The 22,145-nt window shown below is 36.1% G+C and overlaps 1 protein-coding gene across 1 annotated transcript in view; it reads left to right on the forward strand.

Moving 5' to 3' along the window:
* The window catches only part of LOC113228272, a 452,541-nt gene that overhangs the window by 402,762 nt on the left and 27,634 nt on the right, over positions 1-22,145 (forward strand). The window contains exons 6-8 of the mRNA XM_026461538.1: positions 17,686-17,904; positions 18,973-19,230; positions 21,727-21,964. Of these exons, the coding sequence (XP_026317323.1) occupies positions 17,686-17,904; positions 18,973-19,230; positions 21,727-21,964 (715 nt within the window). The remainder of the gene's footprint in view (positions 1-17,685; positions 17,905-18,972; positions 19,231-21,726; positions 21,965-22,145) is intronic.

The raw sequence follows: 22,145 nt of genomic DNA on the forward strand, positions 1-22,145 counted from the left end.
TTTGTAAGTAACATCGAGTATATAACCAGAAATAGAGACGAAATAAGGGCCATTCATCCATGGCAACTCAACAGGCAAATGGGCCTTATATCACCTTTAAATATCAACTCTCGTTTGCGCTGAAATCACAAATTAGAAAGCTGACATAGTACAGCGCCAACAACTGGCCTGTGTGTACGTCTCCGTATATTCGAAAAATATTCTGTATTTATTGTAATACAGAATAAAGATAATATCTCTAACAACTGTTCATGTGTCCATTATAGTGTGCTAAAAACAGGAAAACATGTAATTTTTCAATTTCTGTCCATTATAACAAAGCTCAAGTTAAACTGGTCGATTTGAAATGAAACTTTCGAATTCGGGCTGGCCAATCGGAGCGCAGTTGCCACCGTAATGATTTGGCATAATAGTTTTGGAACAAATTAAACGATATTTTGTCTCTATTTCTAGTACTACATACTCGATAGTAAGTATTGACGACTGCATTTTGAAGAAGCATTTCTTTATTTTTTAAACGTAATTTGAATGTATACAATAAACATACCATAATAAGCTAACAAAATCTTGAAAAGATATAGGTAGAGCTTTTTTGCGATCTCTTACATAGTTATACTCAAATTTTGCATTGCAATGCAAAATACGAGCGATTGGAATAAAAAAATACTTATTCAGTAAACTATAATGAACATATATGAATCTGATATTTATTTCTCGATGTCTCATGTAACAACATAGCTAACAATGGTGAAAGTCTTATACCTTTTTAACCGACTTTAAAAAAGGAGGAGGTTCTCAATTCGATTGTATTTATTATCGTGTAGGTATGTTATGCGATTACTGGGCATTTGTGAATCGAATTGATGTTTCTTTTTTTTTTGTTGGAAAGAGGTACCCAGTATTAGTCCCATACTCCATTTAAATTCGAATAAAATATTCCATCTCTAAGAGTGGCAAATAAGGGGCATGAATCCAGTTTCACGCACTTTTTGAGAACCGATGGCAATAAAACTTGGCAAATAGATGTGATTCCGCTAACTTTTGAGGTCGATTTTTGTTTTTTTTTATATAACGTTACAATTCTCTTGTAACTTTAGTGTAAAAGTAAAATTTTTTTTCGAGACTTAATCACGTACATTTGTTTTTCAAATACAGCAACGTTTCGGGCTCTCTACGGATCCCATGGTCACAGCTGACTAATATAGGAAAGTCATGAACCACTTATGTCTAATATTAATACAATCTACCTTATTCTGAACTATAGTTACAAAAGTTGTTAATTTACATACCTTCTTTTTAATTAGAAAGAACATTCAAAACACTTATTCCGCGAACCCAGTGGAGGTTAAATCGTGTAAAGTTAATGCGCTTGCGTTGAATATTTTTTCATGCAGTTAAGTTATTCATTTATTTTCGTTATATCCCTCCATAATTGTACCTACCGCAGCCACAGACACCACCACCAAAAATAAATCCGACATGTGTTTCGCCTCACTACGAAGTATTCTCAGGGGTTATTGATTGTTCGACTCTCGGTCGAAGAATTCTTCCGCATGGACTTCCGCAAAGTAACGCCTGTATCTATTAATTACTTTATATCCAAAACAATTATATAGCTTGTATAGCGCCATTAATGTGTAAAGTCACGAAATGCTATTGTCGTTTTTTTGTAGCTCCTAATTTTGCCAGCAACATTTCATTTGACCATCAATTTATAACGCTAATTTAAAAATATCTAAATCCTAGTTTCTTGAGCTGTAGAGCTCCTTGTGAAAGAGTTCGTCCAGGGAAGTACTCCCACCTTACTTATTTCTGCCGCTAAGCAGTAATGCTCACATTACTGCGTTCCGTTTTAAAAGGGAAGGGTGCTGGTGGAATTACAGGCACATGGGACTTGTCAACTTATCTCTCAGGGTGACGGGCGAAGTGGCAGTGCCCCTAAGGTTTTTGTGCTGAGTGGCACAACAACTGCTATGGATAGACGTCTTGCTTACCACCAGGCGCATGACTCCTTCGTCCCGTCACTTAATATTATAAAAAAAAAGTCACCAGAACATTTTTGAAAGTGACACTATTTTTCCAGATCCAAATCGCGTTTCTTGTTCTTTTTCCAAATAAGCCAACGTTTCTAGCTTACAATTTTTACAGTCTCAGGAACATTATTTATAATCTAAAGAGTGCACTCTATTACAAATTCTATACAACTTCAGCAATTCCAACAACACGTTCGCGATCCATATATAAAGTAATCGAGACGGATCACTGGGGATTCACAAAATACGGGTGTATCTACTAGTTTCGTAAAATGTTTAGTATTTTCGAGAAGACACTGAACGAATTATCGCTTACACAACTTGAGAAGAGCTTACACAACTCCGACCTACAACGTAAGAAAAAGAAGATAGTGCTAATTTCGACAGTGTGGTTTTTTTAAGGTTTTGTGGCAAACTTTTCCAATTTGCTCGTATTGTCTTAGTTTTTTACTCTCATCATACATACCATCGAGCCTGTCTCCTATAAAGACAGAGACCATGAAACTTCCACTTGCTATGTTCTTGGCACACCTCGCACTTTGATCACTTGACTCATTACATACATTACAGGCACATGGGGCTTGTCAACTTATGTCTCAGCGTGACGGCCACTGCTATGGAGAGGCGTGTCGCCACCAGACTTGTGCCTACACTCACAAAAAAAAACAATACACTGTAGACTCCTATCTTTTTTTTATGTAACCAAGTGACGGGGTTATATTAAAAAACAGGAGTCTAGAATGTATTGTTTTTTTTTCGTTATTGTTAATACCTACGTTTTAGCTTTTATACTTTTTTCTCTCGTCATTAACCACTATACATATACGAGCTATTGCTGGGTTGTCACTAAGGAAAGAAGATCATAGAACACCACCCTACCATGATCAGAACTTAATTAAATAGTACCTCCTCCATCTCCTGCTCCAATATAGGTTTGACTGCAACATTATCCTTCAACTTAATTACACATTATTTTGAAAGGACACAGTGGCACAGACCCCTGATGCCGAAAACGGGCGCGTTCAAAACTGTCAAACAGGCCCGTTCGATACTGTCAAATCGCGTTGTCATACATTCTTAAGTTCAAGTCTGTCACAGTGGGAAAACGGCAGTAACTACAGATTTCGTGCTTCGAGAATATTACCCCAGGTCCTCCAAAACAGGAGATAAGCGTTCCCTCAACAAAGTTGAAATCTGTCTTAACTCAAAACCAAACAAATAACGCTTCATTGGTAACAAGAACACAGCGGGAGTGCATACAGGTTTCTCAGTACTTGACAGGTGGTTTGTACTAATTGTACAGTACAGTAGTCGACAAAAGTATAACGTGATATAGGTACTGTAGTGAACGTTAGAACTTTAGTCAAATATTAACAGTCACAATTAAATTATTTATGCTCTTTATATGCAGTAATAATATTTTGTTTTCTATTAAATCGAATGAGAAAATTAAGGTATTTTTAAAAACGGCTTATTAAACCACAATGAAAGTTTCTGTATAAAACATGCGGTACGGTTAATATCAAACGTATATTTTAACTATTTTTTTATCAGAAAAACCTCACAAACATTTAAAAATATTTTATCCTCGAATTTAGAATTCGTTAATTGCGCATTTCTTTTTTCCGAAGGTTGAATTTTGGAACGCGATTTTTTATTATAAAATACTTACAATTATTATTTTGCGGACAACCAGTTTATTTTTGATCGTTATATTAAAATTGACAGTGTATAAAATTAGTTAATCAATATTCTGCAATATGACGAGGGTCCAACTTGTCAACTTTTAACGTATAAAAGAAACAATAAATGACTGCAAAAATTGCTAAGTCATATGACAACCGTCAAAATTCAATATACGCCCGTTTAATTCGTCTCTTAACATCTCCCAAGATCTCCCGCCCCCTCCACCTAATCCCCCGTAATCCCCGCTTGCCGCCCTGCGTCAACTTTCAATCTCCTTAAGCCGTTTAATTCTACAAATTGATCGTGATTTCAGCTTTTAATAGTTTAACTTGAGAAGACAAGTTGTTTTTACGGATCAAGATTAGATTGCAAATATCGTACTTATTAAATATGTTGCAAAAATACAATATGGCGGACGCGGTATCTACACCTTATGCAACGATTTTGGGTCATTACCATTCTTTTTATGTCATATATTTGTCTTTGTTAATCCACACTTCCTCCTGAAAATCAATACTGGCAAGGCATTCCGTTTTCCAGGAAATTCTGAGTTACCGCAGCACATAAAGTATCTTTATATTTAGTGTACTCGTATAAATGAATAAATCTGTGTTTTAATTTTATTTTATTTCTGAATTGTTTTGGAATTATTTATTTGTATAGTGCTTGAATTTTTCGGTTCAGTATCTTCATATTTTATCTTCTTCTTGTTTTGTTTCTTTTCTTCTTTTATGGTAGTCAAATAAATGTATTTTCTTTCTTCGTTCTATATTTATTTGTAAAATTATCGTACTAAGTTTTATTTATGAGACCAAGCGACGGAACGAACAAGTCGTGCGCCTGGTAGTAAGGGATACGCCTGTCCACAGCAGTTGCAGTGCCACTCAAAGCCTAAATCGCAAAGATCTGAGGAGCACTGTCAATACACCTGTCACCCTTAAACATAATTTGACAAGTCTCATGTGCCTGTAATTTCACCACGAATAATGCTCATATTACTACTTGGCGGCAGAATACAATATTTCCTAGGACAAACTTTTTCAAAACAAACATTTTATTAATTCAGGGGCATCATTATTTTCATACATACCAGATTTTCTCCCAACAAACAAAAGGATTTATATGTACCGACATCTCGTACACAACAAAAGCTAAAGAGAGAAATACCTCGTGTTACATCGTATTCTGAATATCGAACTGCCTTCCCGATGTGTCCTACTTTCCTAGATCTCCATAAACATGCATGTACTTCTATGCAAAGATTCTTTGCTTGTATGTATACATTCCGTCGTAATTTGAATGCAACGACATCTAACCCTTTCCTCCGTTATGGTGGAGGAAAATACTTATTTTATAAACATCTACACGAATAAATAAAATGTAATCTTATCACAATTCGCCAACAAGTGAACTCTGATTCTGGGAAAAATTCACTGTTTGAATTTCACCGACTGGAGAAAGATTGTGTACTAAATTAAAGGAAGAAGCGGGCTTGTGTTTTGTAGAATAAATACACAAGGTAACCTGCACATCGAAGAAGGTTCACAATGCTCGGAAAACGTATGAAATCCCCAACCCGCATTAGCCTAGGGTAGCGAACTATTGCCTAAACTCTTACCTGAGAGGAACCCGTGCCCAGAAGTGGAAAGTATAAATGTGTAGATGATCATGATGGTACCAATAGTGCAGGGTATTTTCTTATGTAAGACCATGTTATTTGTGTAGTGGTCTAGAATATTAATATTTTTTTTATAATATCAAGTTACGGCAGGAAGAAGCCGTGCGCATGATGGTAAGCTACACGCCTGTCCATAACAGTTGCAGTGCCACTCAGAGCTTTAAATCGCAAAGACCTCAGGGTCACTGCCACTGCGCCCGTCACCCTGAGACATAAGTTGACAAGTCCCGTGTGACTGTAATTTCACCAGCACCCTTAACAACCGGAACACAGTAATGGTGACATTACTGCTTGGTGGCGGAAACAGGTAAGATACTTCCCTGGACGAACTCTTACACAAGAAACTCTACTGCTACTGCACTTATAATCAAATTTTCCGGTTGTCACACCTATTTATTCTTCATCATTTCAATTCATTCAACAAATTAAATTTTGCACATAGATTCCGAGAAACTCAGAAGTACGAACCCGGATTCGACTCACGGCCTGTCCGGCGGTAGGTCAAGCCATTAGTCTCCCATAACTTTTGATAGAAGGGTAATGAAATTAAGTCCAGAAGAGAAAGAAAATTGGAGCTACCGGTAATCGAGATATTAACGAGTTCCGTATTTAAGATTATGGTCAGATGGAACAGGGCCGGATCGTGCTTAACTCAGACCACACCTTATAGGGTTCGAAATGAAACGCGAAGCGACGGATTAAGGATTAACAAGATTTAACAAACAAACATAAATACGGAACGCAAATTTAAATCCACTAACTTTTCTAGATGAATCCACTACAATGCTGATTTCGATCTAATAAACTAAAAGATGACATTTTATCTACTTGCAAATATTGTAAAACAACATAATTAGGTATACGCCAACGGTTACACGGTCCATGGTCACGAAATTCCTAAAATCTATATTTCCTACTCTTAGTATAATAAAGTCACATGTGATCCCTAATATGTGTGAAATTTTATAATTTTCCTATTAAATAAAAAATAATTTATTTATTTTCAGTATAATCACCGAATGTAATTCTTTGAAACACCACTAGAACAATAAGTTGTTTTCTTACATTGGCACCTCAATCTATTAACATAATCACAACGAAGTGGAGATACTTTTGAAGGAAAAAAAACAAAAAGGAAAAACCTCAAAAAGGTTTACCAAAGGCATCAAAGCGTGAGCACAAAGGCTTGAATGAATTTCCCTCCTTTTGTTTCGACCGCTCCTGACTTTTGAATTAATGTTCGATTGATGTTATTGGTTTTTCAGCGAAGCTATTTTTTTTAAAGATAATTATTTCGCTGTTCTTCCTTTATTGGTCGTCTTCTTTTTACCTCACAATAACTTAATATACTTACGTTAAAACATTCTTCGTTTCATTTTCTGTGATATTGTACAAAAGCATGTTATATTTCTGCCAATTATCACAATTCTCTGTAACAAGCATGATCTCTTACCACTCGTGATACGCCGTGGCGTACGGTTTTTAATCTTTAATTATAACTAAGTCTTTATTGAATGTCTGGACGTCTGACCACCATGGTATTCAATTATTTTTTGTAAAAATTAATATTTTTACTGCCACAGGAGACATCGAATCGAAGGATCGAAGGATTTTTTTCTAAGTTTTTCGATATTTGTATTAATAATTATATTTATAAATATTTTTGTAAAAAGAAACCGACCTCAAAAGGTAGCTCCACTATCGCTGTGTTCGTTACCGTGGTCTCCTCAACGACAACTAAAACGCATATATGGAAATCCTCGTCAAAACAAATAATATGAGCAAGGTATCTGCTATAAACTTTAGAGGAGTTCCTCTTACATGTCTGTCATTTCCATCAGCTAGAGCTGTTCATTATATTCATGTTCATTCATGTCAGCGTAAAATGTACATAGATAGAACGAAGAGTGAGGGGTAGTAGCAACGAGATCCTGAAGATGATAGTATGAATGCAGCAGTGTTCCGGAGGTTTTGAGTGACTGAGTTGTTTGTTTTACCTACCTAGTGACCTAGAGGTCACCATAACATTTTACTTTCATGGGAATCACATCTTTGAGCCAAGTTTTACTGACTTCGATTACCGGAAGTGGGTGAAATTGAATAAACTGGATTCATCCCCTAATTTACCACCCTTAAAGGTGGAATATTGTGCTTCTTTGACTGGGACCACTACTGAGGTACCCCCTTTTTAACCGACTTCAAAGAAAGGAGGAGATCCGAAATTCGACAGTACGTTTTTTCTATATGTATGTTGCGCGATAACTCCGGCTAAATTTGTGAACCGATTTTTGATAATTCTTTTGTCGTTGGAAAGAGGGTACCTCAGTAGTAGTCCCATTTAAATGTGAAGAAAATATTCCACCTCTAAGGGTGGCAAACTAGGGGATGAATGACTTTTGAGGTCGTTTTTATAGTACTCTGTACTGATTAACAAAAAAGAATCGTCGAAATCAATTCACAAATGTCGGAGTAATAGCGTAACATGTGAACAAAAAACACAATCGAATTAAGAACCTTCTCCTTTTTTGAAATCGGTTAAAAAATAGCATTTGGCTCAAATCACTGTCCAGAATAGCTATCACAAATATCACTGAGAGTTCCTCTAAGCCTTTGAGAAACAGTTCACTTTGTTTCTAAACCAGGCCCATAGTAATTACAGGCAAAACGACGTAGCATGCAATAGCATTGCTATAGAAGATTTATTGCTATAGCTCGTTACAAGCAGCAGTGCAATGCATAGGGTTGGTAAAATTGTCGTGGGTTAGCATTAAGAGTCTACACAACCTCAAATGGCTTTGATTGATTCCGCATAGCAGTGGAAGTGTTGAATCAATCACATTGGAAAAAAAGGTATATAGTAAAATTGATACATACTATACGGCGTGAAACCAAGATTCCTAAATACTTTTACAACAAAACCGCTGTATTCAAAAAGTGCTTTACATTTACCAATTATTTTTTATATCAACTGAAATAAATAGAACACGTGTACGTATACGATACACATTTTTCAAATGGCTTTAATATCGATTATAAAAAAATCAATTATGATTTAAGCCAGTGTCCCTGCCACTCGACCCAAGCAAAGTGAACTGTTACGAGAAAAATTTGAATTCAAGTTCAATTTGACATTGGTCCGCCATGTTGACTGGGATGTTTAAACCTACTTGTACAGAAGAGCTTTACTATCTTCTGTTTATATGGGTTGATACTATAACATGGGAACGTAGCTTGGGTTGCGTAGCGAGAGGTACTTTATAAACATAAACGACGATATGTCATAATTACAATTTTATGCGTATATTTAACTTCAAAGCTTTGTCCAGAACTCCTAGATGTCTGTTTGACATCAACACTCAATTATTCTTACTATTCTAAATACAAAATCTAAGCTGCCTGTACTACAATACTATACCCAATAACACACCTACACCCGTATCAAATATAGACAGTAATGACGCTAAGAAGAAGCCCAATAACATAAAACAATCATATTATTACGTGAATTATTCTAAGTTTAGACAACAAAACAAGATTATTTGTGGTAATTTAATATTGGTTGTTTTTGGATTACTTTTCCTAAAAATGACAAAAAATATTTTCCTTATCTAAAAATGGCTCCCACGTATAACAATGGGTGGGAGGCATTTTTAGAAACATCTGACAATACAGAATAATCGTACTACGACTCTGAAAGACCACTAGAGTTGCAACGACTATTCGATTCCTATTCGGTATTCGACTTATTCGGCTTGTTTTTTGCTATTGTGATAATACATTTAGATCGTGTAAATTTTATTAATGCTAAGCATTTATCTAAACGATCACAAGAAAAGTAATATAACTAAAAAAATCACTTTTCTAAAAGATTACAAATGTAAAATATCAAATCAAAGCTACTTACTTATTATGTAATTTAGTCATAACTAAATAAACGTTAACAAAGTCAACAAAGTACTTAATTATTTGCAAACTAAAACAAAATTAAGTTTTAGAAAGTTTACCAAACTGAAATAAACAATTATGTTCTTCATTCAATTAGAAATTTAAATTATAAACTTGAAAGTTAAATTACCTTTTTTTATTTCATTGTAGATAATTATCAAACATAACTAAATGCGTCAATCAGGACGAACATTCGGCCACACACTCTGCGCAATATAGTATTCGTTGCAACACTATTTACCACACAAATACGTAATACCATGACTAAACTTTTTACTTTAGTCACGGTATTGCCTATTTTTAGATCTGAAGATCAGTCAATCTAATTCACGAATTACTACCATAACAAAACAATAGTTCCCAAATCAATAACAACTTAAAACTAAAGATATAGATAGCAAGTTTTTCTCCAATCGGGAAGGAGCCCCTTCGATTAACATCGACTACGTCAATGACGGCCATTACGGAAGCAAATCTACGTGATTTGTGCAAGTTATCCGGTATCTACCTTCATCGCTTTTTCCAGTTACTTATCGCACATGAAACCAATTACTGGCGTAACTCAAAATTGTGAATTTGAGAATACACGATTTGAAAATTAAAAACAGAAACTTCTTTCAAGAAGAAATCTTATTGCGGATAATGTGATTATTTTTATTTATGCGTAATGTTTCGTTATCCATTTATAAACGAGAATATATATTTATTGGTTTCATTCAGAAAGTTTTTATCCGACTTCAAAAGAAAGAAGGAGGTTCTCAATACGATTGTTTTTTTTTTGCATGTATGTTACGCGATAACGAGCACGTACTTGTGAGAACGATTTTGATAATTCTTTTTTGTTGAGAAGAGTACCCTCAGTATTGGTCCGGGTTCGCGTACTTTCCAGTAAACGATTTCTATAAAATATGGCAAATATATGTAATTCCACGAACTTCTGAGGTTGTTTTTTTATAAAAATTACAGTTACAAATAGGAAATGAAACTATTTTTCCGGATTTAAATCACGTATATTTGTTTTTTCAAACAAACCTACATTTCGGCCCCTTTACAGGTCCCATGATCACGGTTGACTGAGGTCATCAACCAGTTATGTCTAATATTAATGCTAATGATAATATTGTTTGATAAAACAAATATACGCGATTTAAATAATCCGGAGAAACAGTTTCATATTTTTCAAATCGTGTCTTCTCAATTCCACAATTTTACGTTAAGAGATTATTAGGTTTCATATGATTATACATACATATTGTACACCGGGAACACCGTAAGATAATCGAAATGTATTTAGAATTCACATTTCTCTGTCAAATGCATGAATTACGTAGTTTGTTTTACCGCTCGGTTCGTTCTAACGTTTGCACACAACAAATTTCAGTTTCGTCGAAATTATTTCCTGTGTCTGCCGCTGAATTTACCGTTTTGTATTTATGAGGGTGTAACTTGAGGAAATTTGGTTTTTCAGGATTTTAATCATCATTAATTTCTTATACGTTTACTCGTTCCTGGGCACGATTCGTAAACTACAAAAAGAACTGACCTCAATAGTTTGTGGAATTACTTAATGTAACGGGCTGGTGTCCGCAATTCGACGTCAAGGTGCCTATTTAGGGGACTAATTAGGTGGAATATTTTCTTCAAATTGAAATGGGACCACTACTGAGCCACTAAGAAGAACCATCGAAATCGGTTTACAATAAATGTCGCAGTTACATACACACAAAAAGAAAAATACAGTCGAATTGAAAACCTGCTCCTTTTTTTGAAGTCCTTTGAAAATCGAAGAAGCTCGTAGTTACAGCACAAATTGCACAAATCATGTAAATTTGCTTCCGTTATGACCGGTATCGACGGATTGAAAGTCGTTTAGAGGGGTTCCTTCCCGAGTATACCGCTGCTTTTCAAGAACAGCGGCACAATCCTTTTTGACTTATTACTGAAATTTATTCAGAAAATGCTAAATTTATAGTGATTATGAGTCCAAGATTGACTGGTATAATCACATGACAACATTGGGATGGTCTACGAGACGTTTCTCAGCTTTTTTAAGCAACCTCCCTGATAAATTAGATTTAAACTAGGCCATTATTCTAAAAGCCATGGATATGAGGCGCGATGGTCGGTTTCTCGACGCACTTCAAAGGAGCCAAATAAGCAAATACTCAAGTGAACCGTCCACACTAGGGTCATATTCATTATTTTCCTTATTTGGCTCCATGTCATGCATGTACTCCAAATATATATATATATTTTTTTTATAAAATGTTAGTGCGCATTTGACCTCCATCTCACCTGATGGAAAGTGACGATGAGGCCGACGATGGAGCGAGCACACCTAAATAATGCCTATTCACTCTCGCCTTAAAAAGACCTAAGTTATAACGTTCAGGGAACAAGTCTGCAGGCCGGAATTTCACTCCATAACCGCTCGCCATATAAATGTGAAAGCGTAACGCTTCGTGCGAATCTTTGCAATATTCACAACATAAGAAGATGGAATTAAATCATGTAATTCCTAGTACACTCTCCGTGATATATCCTGTAAAATACCGATAAGCAGGCAACTTTACGGCGGTGTTCAAGGCTCTGCAGCTTCGCCTCCACTAATTCTGAGTCACCTATACGCCTCTTGGCACGGTTGTCAATTGAATCCAAGATGGCCAGTTGACATGTAGCAGAGCTACCCCAAAGGTGGCAGCAGTCTTCAATGCGTGACCGGCTTGTGCTTGGTACAGCTGAAGCAACTGTCCCGATGTAAAGTAACGCCTCATCCTAGAAAGGATCAAAAGCTTACTTACTGCATTTTTGGACATGGATTCAATATTTTTCCAAGTACAAACACCCAACAGCGAGTACAAGTAGCCATGAGAAGTACCACCATCAAGTAATGAACCTGCACGATTCCTATAATTCAATCGAGAATCGCACACAAACTACTACAAATACTTGCAGCAAATTGAATCTTTGGACAAAACCATCAAGCGTCTGTAGACTGGCAAAATGGTGTAAACCGCGGTGGCTTCTAAAGTGTAATCGAAACCACCTCTTTCCGCGATTCTTTTAATCAAACAGAGTAGCGTAGTAGAGCGAAGGTGGCTTCGATTACACTTTAGAAACCACGGTTTACGTTATTTTGCCAGTCGGTAGTGGCTTGGGACTATATTCAAGGATTCAATTCGTTGCAAATATTTGTCGAGTGAAATGAAGTGACTATCACACGCGACTCTGCCGCGCGCAACGGGATATTAAACAAGGGTATAAAGGTATACCTTTGGTAAATTTCCCTATTTCCCCATTCGCTTTGATATTCTTCTCCTAACAAATGGGGAAATTTAAAATTATTATTACGAACATTAAGCATCAATATCGTCGTCAGATACGTAGCGTCGCTGCAATACAGCTAAGGGTAGCTGTACCGTATCATTCATCCAATGGACAGACCTGTAAGTTGTGATATTGTAAATTGTTAAAGTCGCGTCATAGTACGAACTGAGTAAATGGATAGTCACGAAGCTGCCAATAAAACATCATAATTTTAACATTAGAATAAGCTTACTTTAAGCGCGTCATGGTACGAAAAGTCAATGTATAGTTAAAGTAATATTATTTTAAGAGGTTGTGGGAGGCCCCCAGAACCAATTTAGAAAGGTTTTCCTAAATTCATCCTACCGGGTATGAAATCCGAAACCTTATCTAGTGCCCGAAGTATTAATTGTACCACACTGATCGCATTAGATAAATATTCATAGGTAACAGTCAACATACAGGGTGTCCTAAAACTCAACGCTTGATCGTTAAACAAGATCTGATAAAAATATATCCATGTCACTTCACTAGGTGATAATAGGCATGTTTTTGAAAATGTCAAAAATCGATCACAAATTTTCTAATTTTCTAGTTTTTTTAACGTTATCTTATAATGACGGCGTTATTTGTTTTATTTGTGACTGCGATTAATAACACGGTTATTTGGAATTACGCTAAAAAATTAGAAAATTTGTGATCATGGTATCGGTAGTAATATGAGGTGTAGGGTATCGATTTTTAACACTGAAAAAATATAGCTATCATAATATTGCTTAACTAAGTGTTAATATTGCTTAACTAAGTGGTTTTTCTTTCATTATCATTATTTTTTGTCACTCTATCGACAAATAACTAAGATGATTTAAAATTAGCAGATTTGGGGCCCGGTACTCGCTGGATTACTAGCATTTTGAGGCACCCTATATAGAAAAGATACAAAATGCAGGCGCACAAAACAACACCACACTAAACAAAACTCTTGCTTTTTGAAACTTAATTTAATGACCATTGCCACGTTTACAATTTATGAACAACTTAAAAAAGTATGAATGCAAGACATACGATTCAAGATAACACATTATTACATAATATATTACGTGACTTAGTACATTCTCAGTTACGAATTTAATGCTCCGATAACCATTCGGCGAAATCTAAGTTGCAATGACACAATTTACTTTTGACAAACGCATACAAAACTTTAGGCGATAATCAAATCAATAATGCCAAACAAGTTTGTTCTACTGAGCTCTCTAAGAAAGAATTCGTCCAGAGAAGTACATTAATTAATGCGTTCCGGTTTGGAAGGGCAAGGGTGCTGGTGAAATTACAGGCACATGGGACTTATCAACTTATGGCTCAGGGTGACGAGCGCAGTGGCAGTGCCTCTCAGATCTTTGCGATATAGACCTCTGATTGGCGCTGAAACTGTCATGGATGGGCGTGTCGCTTACCACCAGGCGCACGACTTGTTCGTTCTATCACATTTAAAAAAAAATGTTTTCAGGACAAAAGTGTATAAGATTCTACCAAAGAAATTAGTTGAAAACTTTTTATAACATTTAACTTGAACATAATTTGTTTCATGAAATTCATATTGTTTTTATGACTTTCACATATAAAAACTCTATTAAACGGTTTTACTACACCAAAAGTATGAATTAAAACGTAAAATAAACCAGGAGGAAGACCGAGACGAAGTTATTTAGATTAGATAAAGGAAAAAGTTAACGTCGTGTCGTATGAGGAAATCATATCATCAAGTGCTAAACAGAGATGGTAGGCGATTACTCCACCTAGCCCTTAAATAAGAAGAAAGAATAAACCAAGTCAATATCCACTTCAAATTTTACAATAATGCCCTGTATCTAATATTTCTAGGAGAGCTGTGGTTAGTTACTAATTAAAACAATGGTTTTTCACAACCAAACACGAGGCAAGCAAGGTATCATTAAAATTTTTTGTTAATTGTAGACCTACTTAACTACATGTCGGTAGAAAATTATACCAACAGTGTCGCACTACGCATTCGTTTAACAAAGCCAAGCCGAACAATAGCACCGGATGGGATTTAGTGATGGGAAACATAGACCAACTGATTCAATTAATTGACATAGTGAGTCAAGCCTTATTGACTGTGGCATCACAGTACACAAGTTTAAAGCCTACATTAAAAATATTTGAATTGAAAAGTCATATTACAAAATTGAAGACTACTTGTTAGATAAAGATGTACGGAAAGACGACATGGCTCTACATTCCACACGAATTTGATTCAAAGTGTATTCCATAGCATTTAAGTTTATTTGAAAAGAGCAATCCCTAGAGTTTCTTGCTCGTTCTTCTCAGGGAAGTCAGCATAGTGAACGAGCATTAGCTTAAAAGTGACGTTTTCAATTGTAAATTTATTTTACCTATGGAATAAATGATTCGACTTAGACTTTCATTTGACTGTTTTGGAACACACATAATATTCCCTGACAGCGTCACGTTGCGTAGGTGCGACTGAACGGTTTTGATTATAAAATGAAATAGGGATTATTAGTGCAAGCATCGTAACAAGAAATTGAAGCACATCACAGGAGATTTAAGGATTTGTATCTCGCGGCTTTCAACTCATTAGTGTAGGTGTACTGTCTAACTGTTTACCGGTTAATACCATACGCGATACATATAACAGAAGTACAATTTAAAGTTCTGCTAGTATTAACTACACGAGTAAAACATGTTATCTTTATGCTAGCACACTGCACGTTATGTGAATGAACTACTGCTAAAAATAGGCCTCAAATTACAGGCTCAGTAGCTGTGATTGGTATAATACTATAGCCAACAGTGAAATAATGAATAACTGAATAAGGTTTGTAATGGGTCTAAAAAATTTGTCGATGAAATGGCTTTAATTGTAAAAACAAAAATAGTTGTTAATCAACGGGTAGCCCTCCTTTAAACAAATATAGTAAATGGCATGTGATTAAATTGATATTACTCAATTATTTATTCATATCGCAACAATCGATAATTACTGAAGGCTGTACTTTAAGAAGAAGAAATCATTTGATCGAGGTAATCGTACGTAGTAGCACTAACAATAAATAGTAAAATCAAGTATGTAACAAAAACCCTTGTTTTGTTCAATTGAGACATATTTACTCTATTCGTACATATAAAGTATCACCGTTTCTGAAACATATGGACTTCCTACGCTAAGGTCTGAAGTTCAAAGTGAAACCCAGCCATGACGAAAACAAATTGAAACACAAAGAAGAAGGAATGACGTCTGTGTGGCTGCAGAATTCAATAAACGTTGAATAACTGCAACAATTATAAATTATAATGTAATTAAATACCCAATATTATCGCATTGCCACTAACACCTATTTCAATTGTTATGAAATGTCGAATAATGACTCCTAATCACTTGCCTCGGTTTTAATTTCACTGTACGTCATGTACGGGCTATATTATGACAATGAATGTATTGCATTATACTGTCTATGTTTATAAACTCACTGCCTTCATTGAACTCTTAAAGACTTTTTCTTATACTTTTACATTCCAAAATCTATACAAATAAATACTTTTTTACTAGTACAAAATTTTTCAAGTCGTTTAAAAATTATATCTCATTGAATAGAACTCAAAAGAGCTAATCATTCGAATAATTAATTAGCACTAGTCGAGTCTCTTTCATTCGCTTTCGTTGCGTGGGAACACACACAACTGTTAAAATTACTTTCTTTAACTTGCGAGCAAAAATGTCGGACGAAAAAATACCTTTTCATACACCCTAAGTAGACACCCCTTATATAGCCTGGAATCACTATAACCTTCAACTTTTATAGAGTGTGATAGTCATTAGTATGCTTTTGTTTCATATTCTGGCAAAATTGTATTGTTTTACTCAAGTTGATAAAATAACAAAATTGTACGTAACTGTATTGCGGCAGAAAAATTACTTATTTTGTTGTTTGAAACAAAGAAGAAAACTGTTTCTATTATTTTATTTATTCACGATGTAATTTTTACACGGTATGTTCAGTTTCATATGAGACGTGTTTAGTTTATGTTTTTTTAATATCTCACTCAAACTCCGACGAAATGATGTTATGAAACATTATAGCAATAGCTTTAAGTGTTTATAATAGCAACGCATAGGTACACGCGTAAATGTAACACAATATCAATAGATGTCTAATAGGAAAACTGTCGGCCCAAGAATCGCTCCTTGCGACACGCCCGTTCCGACACATATCTACTATTGTAATACTGTGTTATTTTAATAAATATATTAACTCGAACTAGGGTACATAACAAAACAACATGAATATGCAAAGCGTACAGCCTGAACAAAACATTATAATCAACCGAACAGTAACACTACACTGTGAAACGCTTGTAAGGAGTACTAGACTCAGTTCAAATAGCCGTCAACGTGTTAAATTAGTTATTTTACGTATTTTTATTTTCTGTTTCTTTCGTTAAACGTGCCTCTTTTGTTTTAAACACTGATTAGATGCCTAGGCATTAGGATTGACTTAGAATCACAACTTTACCACACAAGGCTGTTCCTTTATGTTTCACCGGACACTGAGCTTCTTTTTAGTGTACTCCTGACCTCACACACGTACAAATGCCCGCAGTTACCTCAACTCTTGGCTTCCAACACCTTCGGCCTTCGGATGGTCTTCGGACTGCTGATAGATTGTCGATGGGCGGCGAACACTTACCCTAGTTCTCGCGTCTACCTCAACTCTCAATACGAAATGCTCTTAATGGATCACAAACTCAACTATAACTCCACACATCGGAGTGCCTAATATTATCACGGGAACTCGAACGGCTTTTATGTTGGCTAATGCATGGTGGTCGTCTTCATGTTGGTATCCTTGTATGTTAAGCCGTTTCGAGGTGTTCCACGTGATGTTACTTATCAAGAAGTTGAGAGCATCCCTTAAGGACATTCGGTGTGTGCGGCACGGCACGTGGGTATGGTGTGGTGGTGGGAGCGGGTTGTAACGTGGTTGTGGGCAGCAACGTGGGAGTCGTGCCCGGTGTGGGTGCGCGCGCTGTTCGAGGTGCCGCAGAGGGAGAACAGCGCTCCACGTGCGCCGCCACTCACGCGCTACGCTGCGCCCGACGGTACGCTCCTGCTGCTCACCGAGAACGGCACTCGGCTGATGACGCGCGCCGCCGCCGCCAGTCTCCTGCGCGCCGTCCTCCTCTCCCCGCGCCCCCCTCGGCCCCGCCATGGTGAGCCGCCGCACCACCCTCTCTTCATCTTCTCTCTCTCTATGTGTCTCTCTTCTGGCCCGAGAACACCCCACATAGCTTTGAGTCACGCGCTATTCGCAGATAGCAGTGCTGACCCAAGCCTATGTCGTACCGATGTGTTTTTGGGTCATTTCTTTGTCGGATTCCGTCGCCTTCCGCACTGCACGCTTCGCACTACGCTTCGTAAGGTAGGAGCGTCGCTTCATTAGCACTGAACCCTTCTCTCGATACCCTTATCACGGTCACGAATAAAAACCTACTTTGATCAGGAACTGCGTCGTACTTAAATAATATATCACTAGAAACATTTGAAGTCTATCACTATGAGTACGGAATCACGTTTTTAATTTTGTACTTAAAACATCGCTTTAACTTTCATCGTTTAACTTTGATGAAAGTTTTTTGAACGTCAGCAATTTACAAAGATATTTAAATTTCCCACGCATACAGAAACTAGGCAAATCTCTTTCACAATTTGAGAAATTAACTTTAGATAAATTAGCTGATTCAGCTTTGTCTTTTTATATATCGTTAGTGGATATTTAAAATTCGCTCCTACTTTATGCCTGCATGCTTTTAGATATCTGTTTTTTCCCTTTTCCACATTTTTACCACTCTAGACTTTCATTAAATTTAAAATGAAAGCCTAAAATGGATTCTTCTCTTGGTATGTGCATGTGCATGTTTACTTTCTGCATCTGTTTTCTACGATCTCTATGGTTACTGCGCGGCATAGACTTGGCTTTGACGAATAGTTCGATCGGGACTACGAGTCGAAGGCTTTGCTATTCTAATTTCCTGACCGGGGCTAAGTACTTTCTTAAATTTCATTATCAAAAATTTTACTTTTTGCAAGATAAATGTCGTAAAGTCGGTATCGATGTGGATTGTTTGGTTTGTCGTGTTAACTTTGCCGTTATAGGGTAAATTATTCGATGTTATTAACCGATCCGGCGCGATCGATTCTGATTGCTAATTCGGAGTCCCGTCGCGCTATGGCTCGGTGGTCGGTGCCACAGCTAAGCGATTCGATGGATGCCATTCCAGTAAAGCTGATGTCCGACGGAAGGAACGCGAATCGGAACGCCACCGGCGTGACGTCATGGATTGGCGGTATGTCCATAACACAGGACGGGAACCTGATCGCACCGGACAAAATAATGACGCATGTACATCGATACGCGAGTCCTCACTACAACCCCCATGGACATCATTATCATCGGTGGAACCATGAACCAGGGGGGAGTGAAGACCCCCTGTACGCGACCAAGACCGTCTACGGAGCCGGATACATTGATGAAAATCGTACGTATGGTTCATATCATTAGGACGTTGACGAATCTCTCAGCTCACATAGAATCTATTAGACCTTCTTGCATGATAGAAACAATAATAGTTCGAAGATGAAAATAATATAGAATAGAAAAGGACAAAAGATTTAATAGGCAGCACAAATGAGCAAAACATCTGAACACAACTCTAGCTAAAACGGAGAGATTAGTTGACGTCTAGTGAAATAGGTGTAATTTAAATTATTACACATGATAACAAACAATATTTAACCATAGATATCGTAAGTTACACTCACTTTTCCAGCTTAATCTGTACAGTTGACAAGACAATGTACAAGACCATTCACGAGTGGTTTGATCGTTCGTTCTAATAGCACATATACTTACTCTCAGTGCTGTTCCCAGATTCCTCTTTATTTTAACCCCAGTACTGAGCACTTTCTAGTTGTCTAGATGGATCACTTTTGAGACTAGTCTGGATTTGGGTTTTGAAAAGCAGAAAGTGCTTAAATTTTAAAGAGAAACACGGTGAAGCTTTGCGTAGAGTTTTAACTTAGGATTCTCTTAGTAAATGCTTTAGAGCCCTTGAAATCTGCTTCCCTTCCCTCAATCCACTGTAAAACATTAGAAGGTTTAGTGTAAGTTTAAAAAAAAATGTTTAGTGAAAGCTTACCACGAAAATCTCTGCGACGCTTTGCAATTTTGCTACCGTCCCAAAATTCATTTTCTCGTGGATTTTTGTGGGATCCCGGCGTTCGTAACAGTCTATAAAATGGAAAAATATTTTGATGGAATATGCAACGTCGATGGCAAAATGGCAATGGTAAAGATTTGTCGAAACTGTGATCACAGGATTCCATCATTTTGTCAACGATGCTTTTGAATCAACAAACCCTTTGAATTTACCGAGGCGATTTTTTTACGTATTTATGAATACAAAATTTTATACATTTTAGCATGTCCAAAGTAATAATTGAGAATTTGCTTGTATTTTTCAAAGTCGTACATTAATTATTTTGTCATTTACATAAAAGTCATTGGCAAATATCATCATGTATCTTGATACTAAATTTTAATTTTAATCACACGTTGTGTAAGTTATTATAACACAATTTGTAAATTATATTATTGTCTTGGCATGAGCAAATTTGTATTTTATGATAATCACATTTAATATTGTCTGATATTTTTACTATAATTTTGGTTTTTTTATTTGAAGTCCATTATAAGATTAATTTCTTTACTTTACCTATATTTTTTGTTTTATCGTGGAAGTGTTATCGAGATTATATTTACGTTTTCTTTTAAAGCTTTATATGTATTTTATATATTATTGTTTTTTAAAAGTCGTTTCCGATAAGGAATAGTACGAAAGAATCGCATAAAATTTATTGGTATAAGTGACTGTATTTCTACATTGTATCCAATTGTAAAATAATAATGTTCAGCATCTATGAAAATTCTACTTGTAACTTCGTATATTTTTGTAAACAACAAATATTTTATGTAATAGAATATGATCGAAATCGTCAATCGATATTGCCAATTAATATTCAATTTACGTGTTCATTAATCTATGACGTTACGTAACTGAGTAATGACATAGTATAAGACAAATATGATAACTCCATACAAACGTAGTAGCGCGGTTTGTGTGTTTGTGTTCGTATAATAATGAAAGGCGCGTGAGACGCCAAGAAATTATGCGAATGTGTGCGTCCGTACACGGCGCGGCAGGCATGCACACATACATATTAGCCGCGCTGTTGCGTATGAATAGAGCTACGATACTTGTCTTTATTATACTATTGTAATGCTAATGGGGAAATCTAAATATAATAATAACGTGTTTAATCTTATTGATAATTATTAATTACACATTACTGTACGCGTATCGAAACATAAACATTATTAACAGTATTTGTCATACTTAACACAAAATTCATAATATATTGGAAACTGTCAATGTGTGAATTTGGAAGTGTTTAGAAAGAGCGTTAGACACAAAAAATGTAAACAAAATCGACAGGATATAAATAATACTTAACTTATTATTATTATTATAACGTATTTATTTGATACCCAATTATATTTATAAAAGATGCTTACGTGGGAGTGAGTAAATATCTTTATTATCTCATAAGCAACTGTTTCTAGGAAGACAGCCTAAAATTAATCACCTATACTATACATTTTTATTGAGTAGGTATTACCATCTTGTGCAGATTTGCAAGTGTTTTTACGTCGTCTATAGTATAGTCGCCTAGACAGTCGATGGTTGGGTGGATGACTGGGTGGCCAAGTATTTATTCTAAGCAAGATTGCTTTAATCTTTTATAAATACTGTTATACTTTCTAAACACCTCAAAGAACCACCATCAACATTCTAAAACATAATTTCCTCATCAATGAAAAACAAAGAAACAATTGGCAAATATTTTATGACAAATACTTCCTTTTTCCAAACAAACTCTAAACATAATCACTAACAAATACACAAAACCAACAGAGAGGATTGGCAAAGAGAACGGTAAATCAGGTGACGAGAAGGTGGCTCTTCAATCCACATGCCACGTGGCCTTGGAATCCTGCATCAAGGACAAGGAATGCGACTTCTCGCTGACTCCCGTGCTGCAGAAATGTCATACTACCGACTGCGACAGAGAAGGGTGCATGGAAGCGCTGAGAGGGTTCTACAGGAAATCTGGTGTCCATTGGAATACTGAGATCGCTTTTTGTCTTTGCAAGTAAGTAAACCAATTTATCTGTTAAGAGTAGATATAACCTCAAATGGCTTTGGTTTTTAGGCATAACAGCGAAAGTGTTGAATCAATCACTTGGGAAAAAATATATAGTAATTGAGCATATACACTGATTAGTATACGGTGTGAAAACACAATTCCTACAAATTTTCACTATGGAAAAAAA

The sequence above is a fragment of the Hyposmocoma kahamanoa genome, unplaced genomic scaffold (genome assembly GCF_003589595.1).
Source record: "Hyposmocoma kahamanoa isolate Upper Pololo Valley unplaced genomic scaffold, ASM358959v1 224, whole genome shotgun sequence".
NCBI lineage: Eukaryota > Metazoa > Arthropoda > Insecta > Lepidoptera > Cosmopterigidae > Hyposmocoma > Hyposmocoma kahamanoa.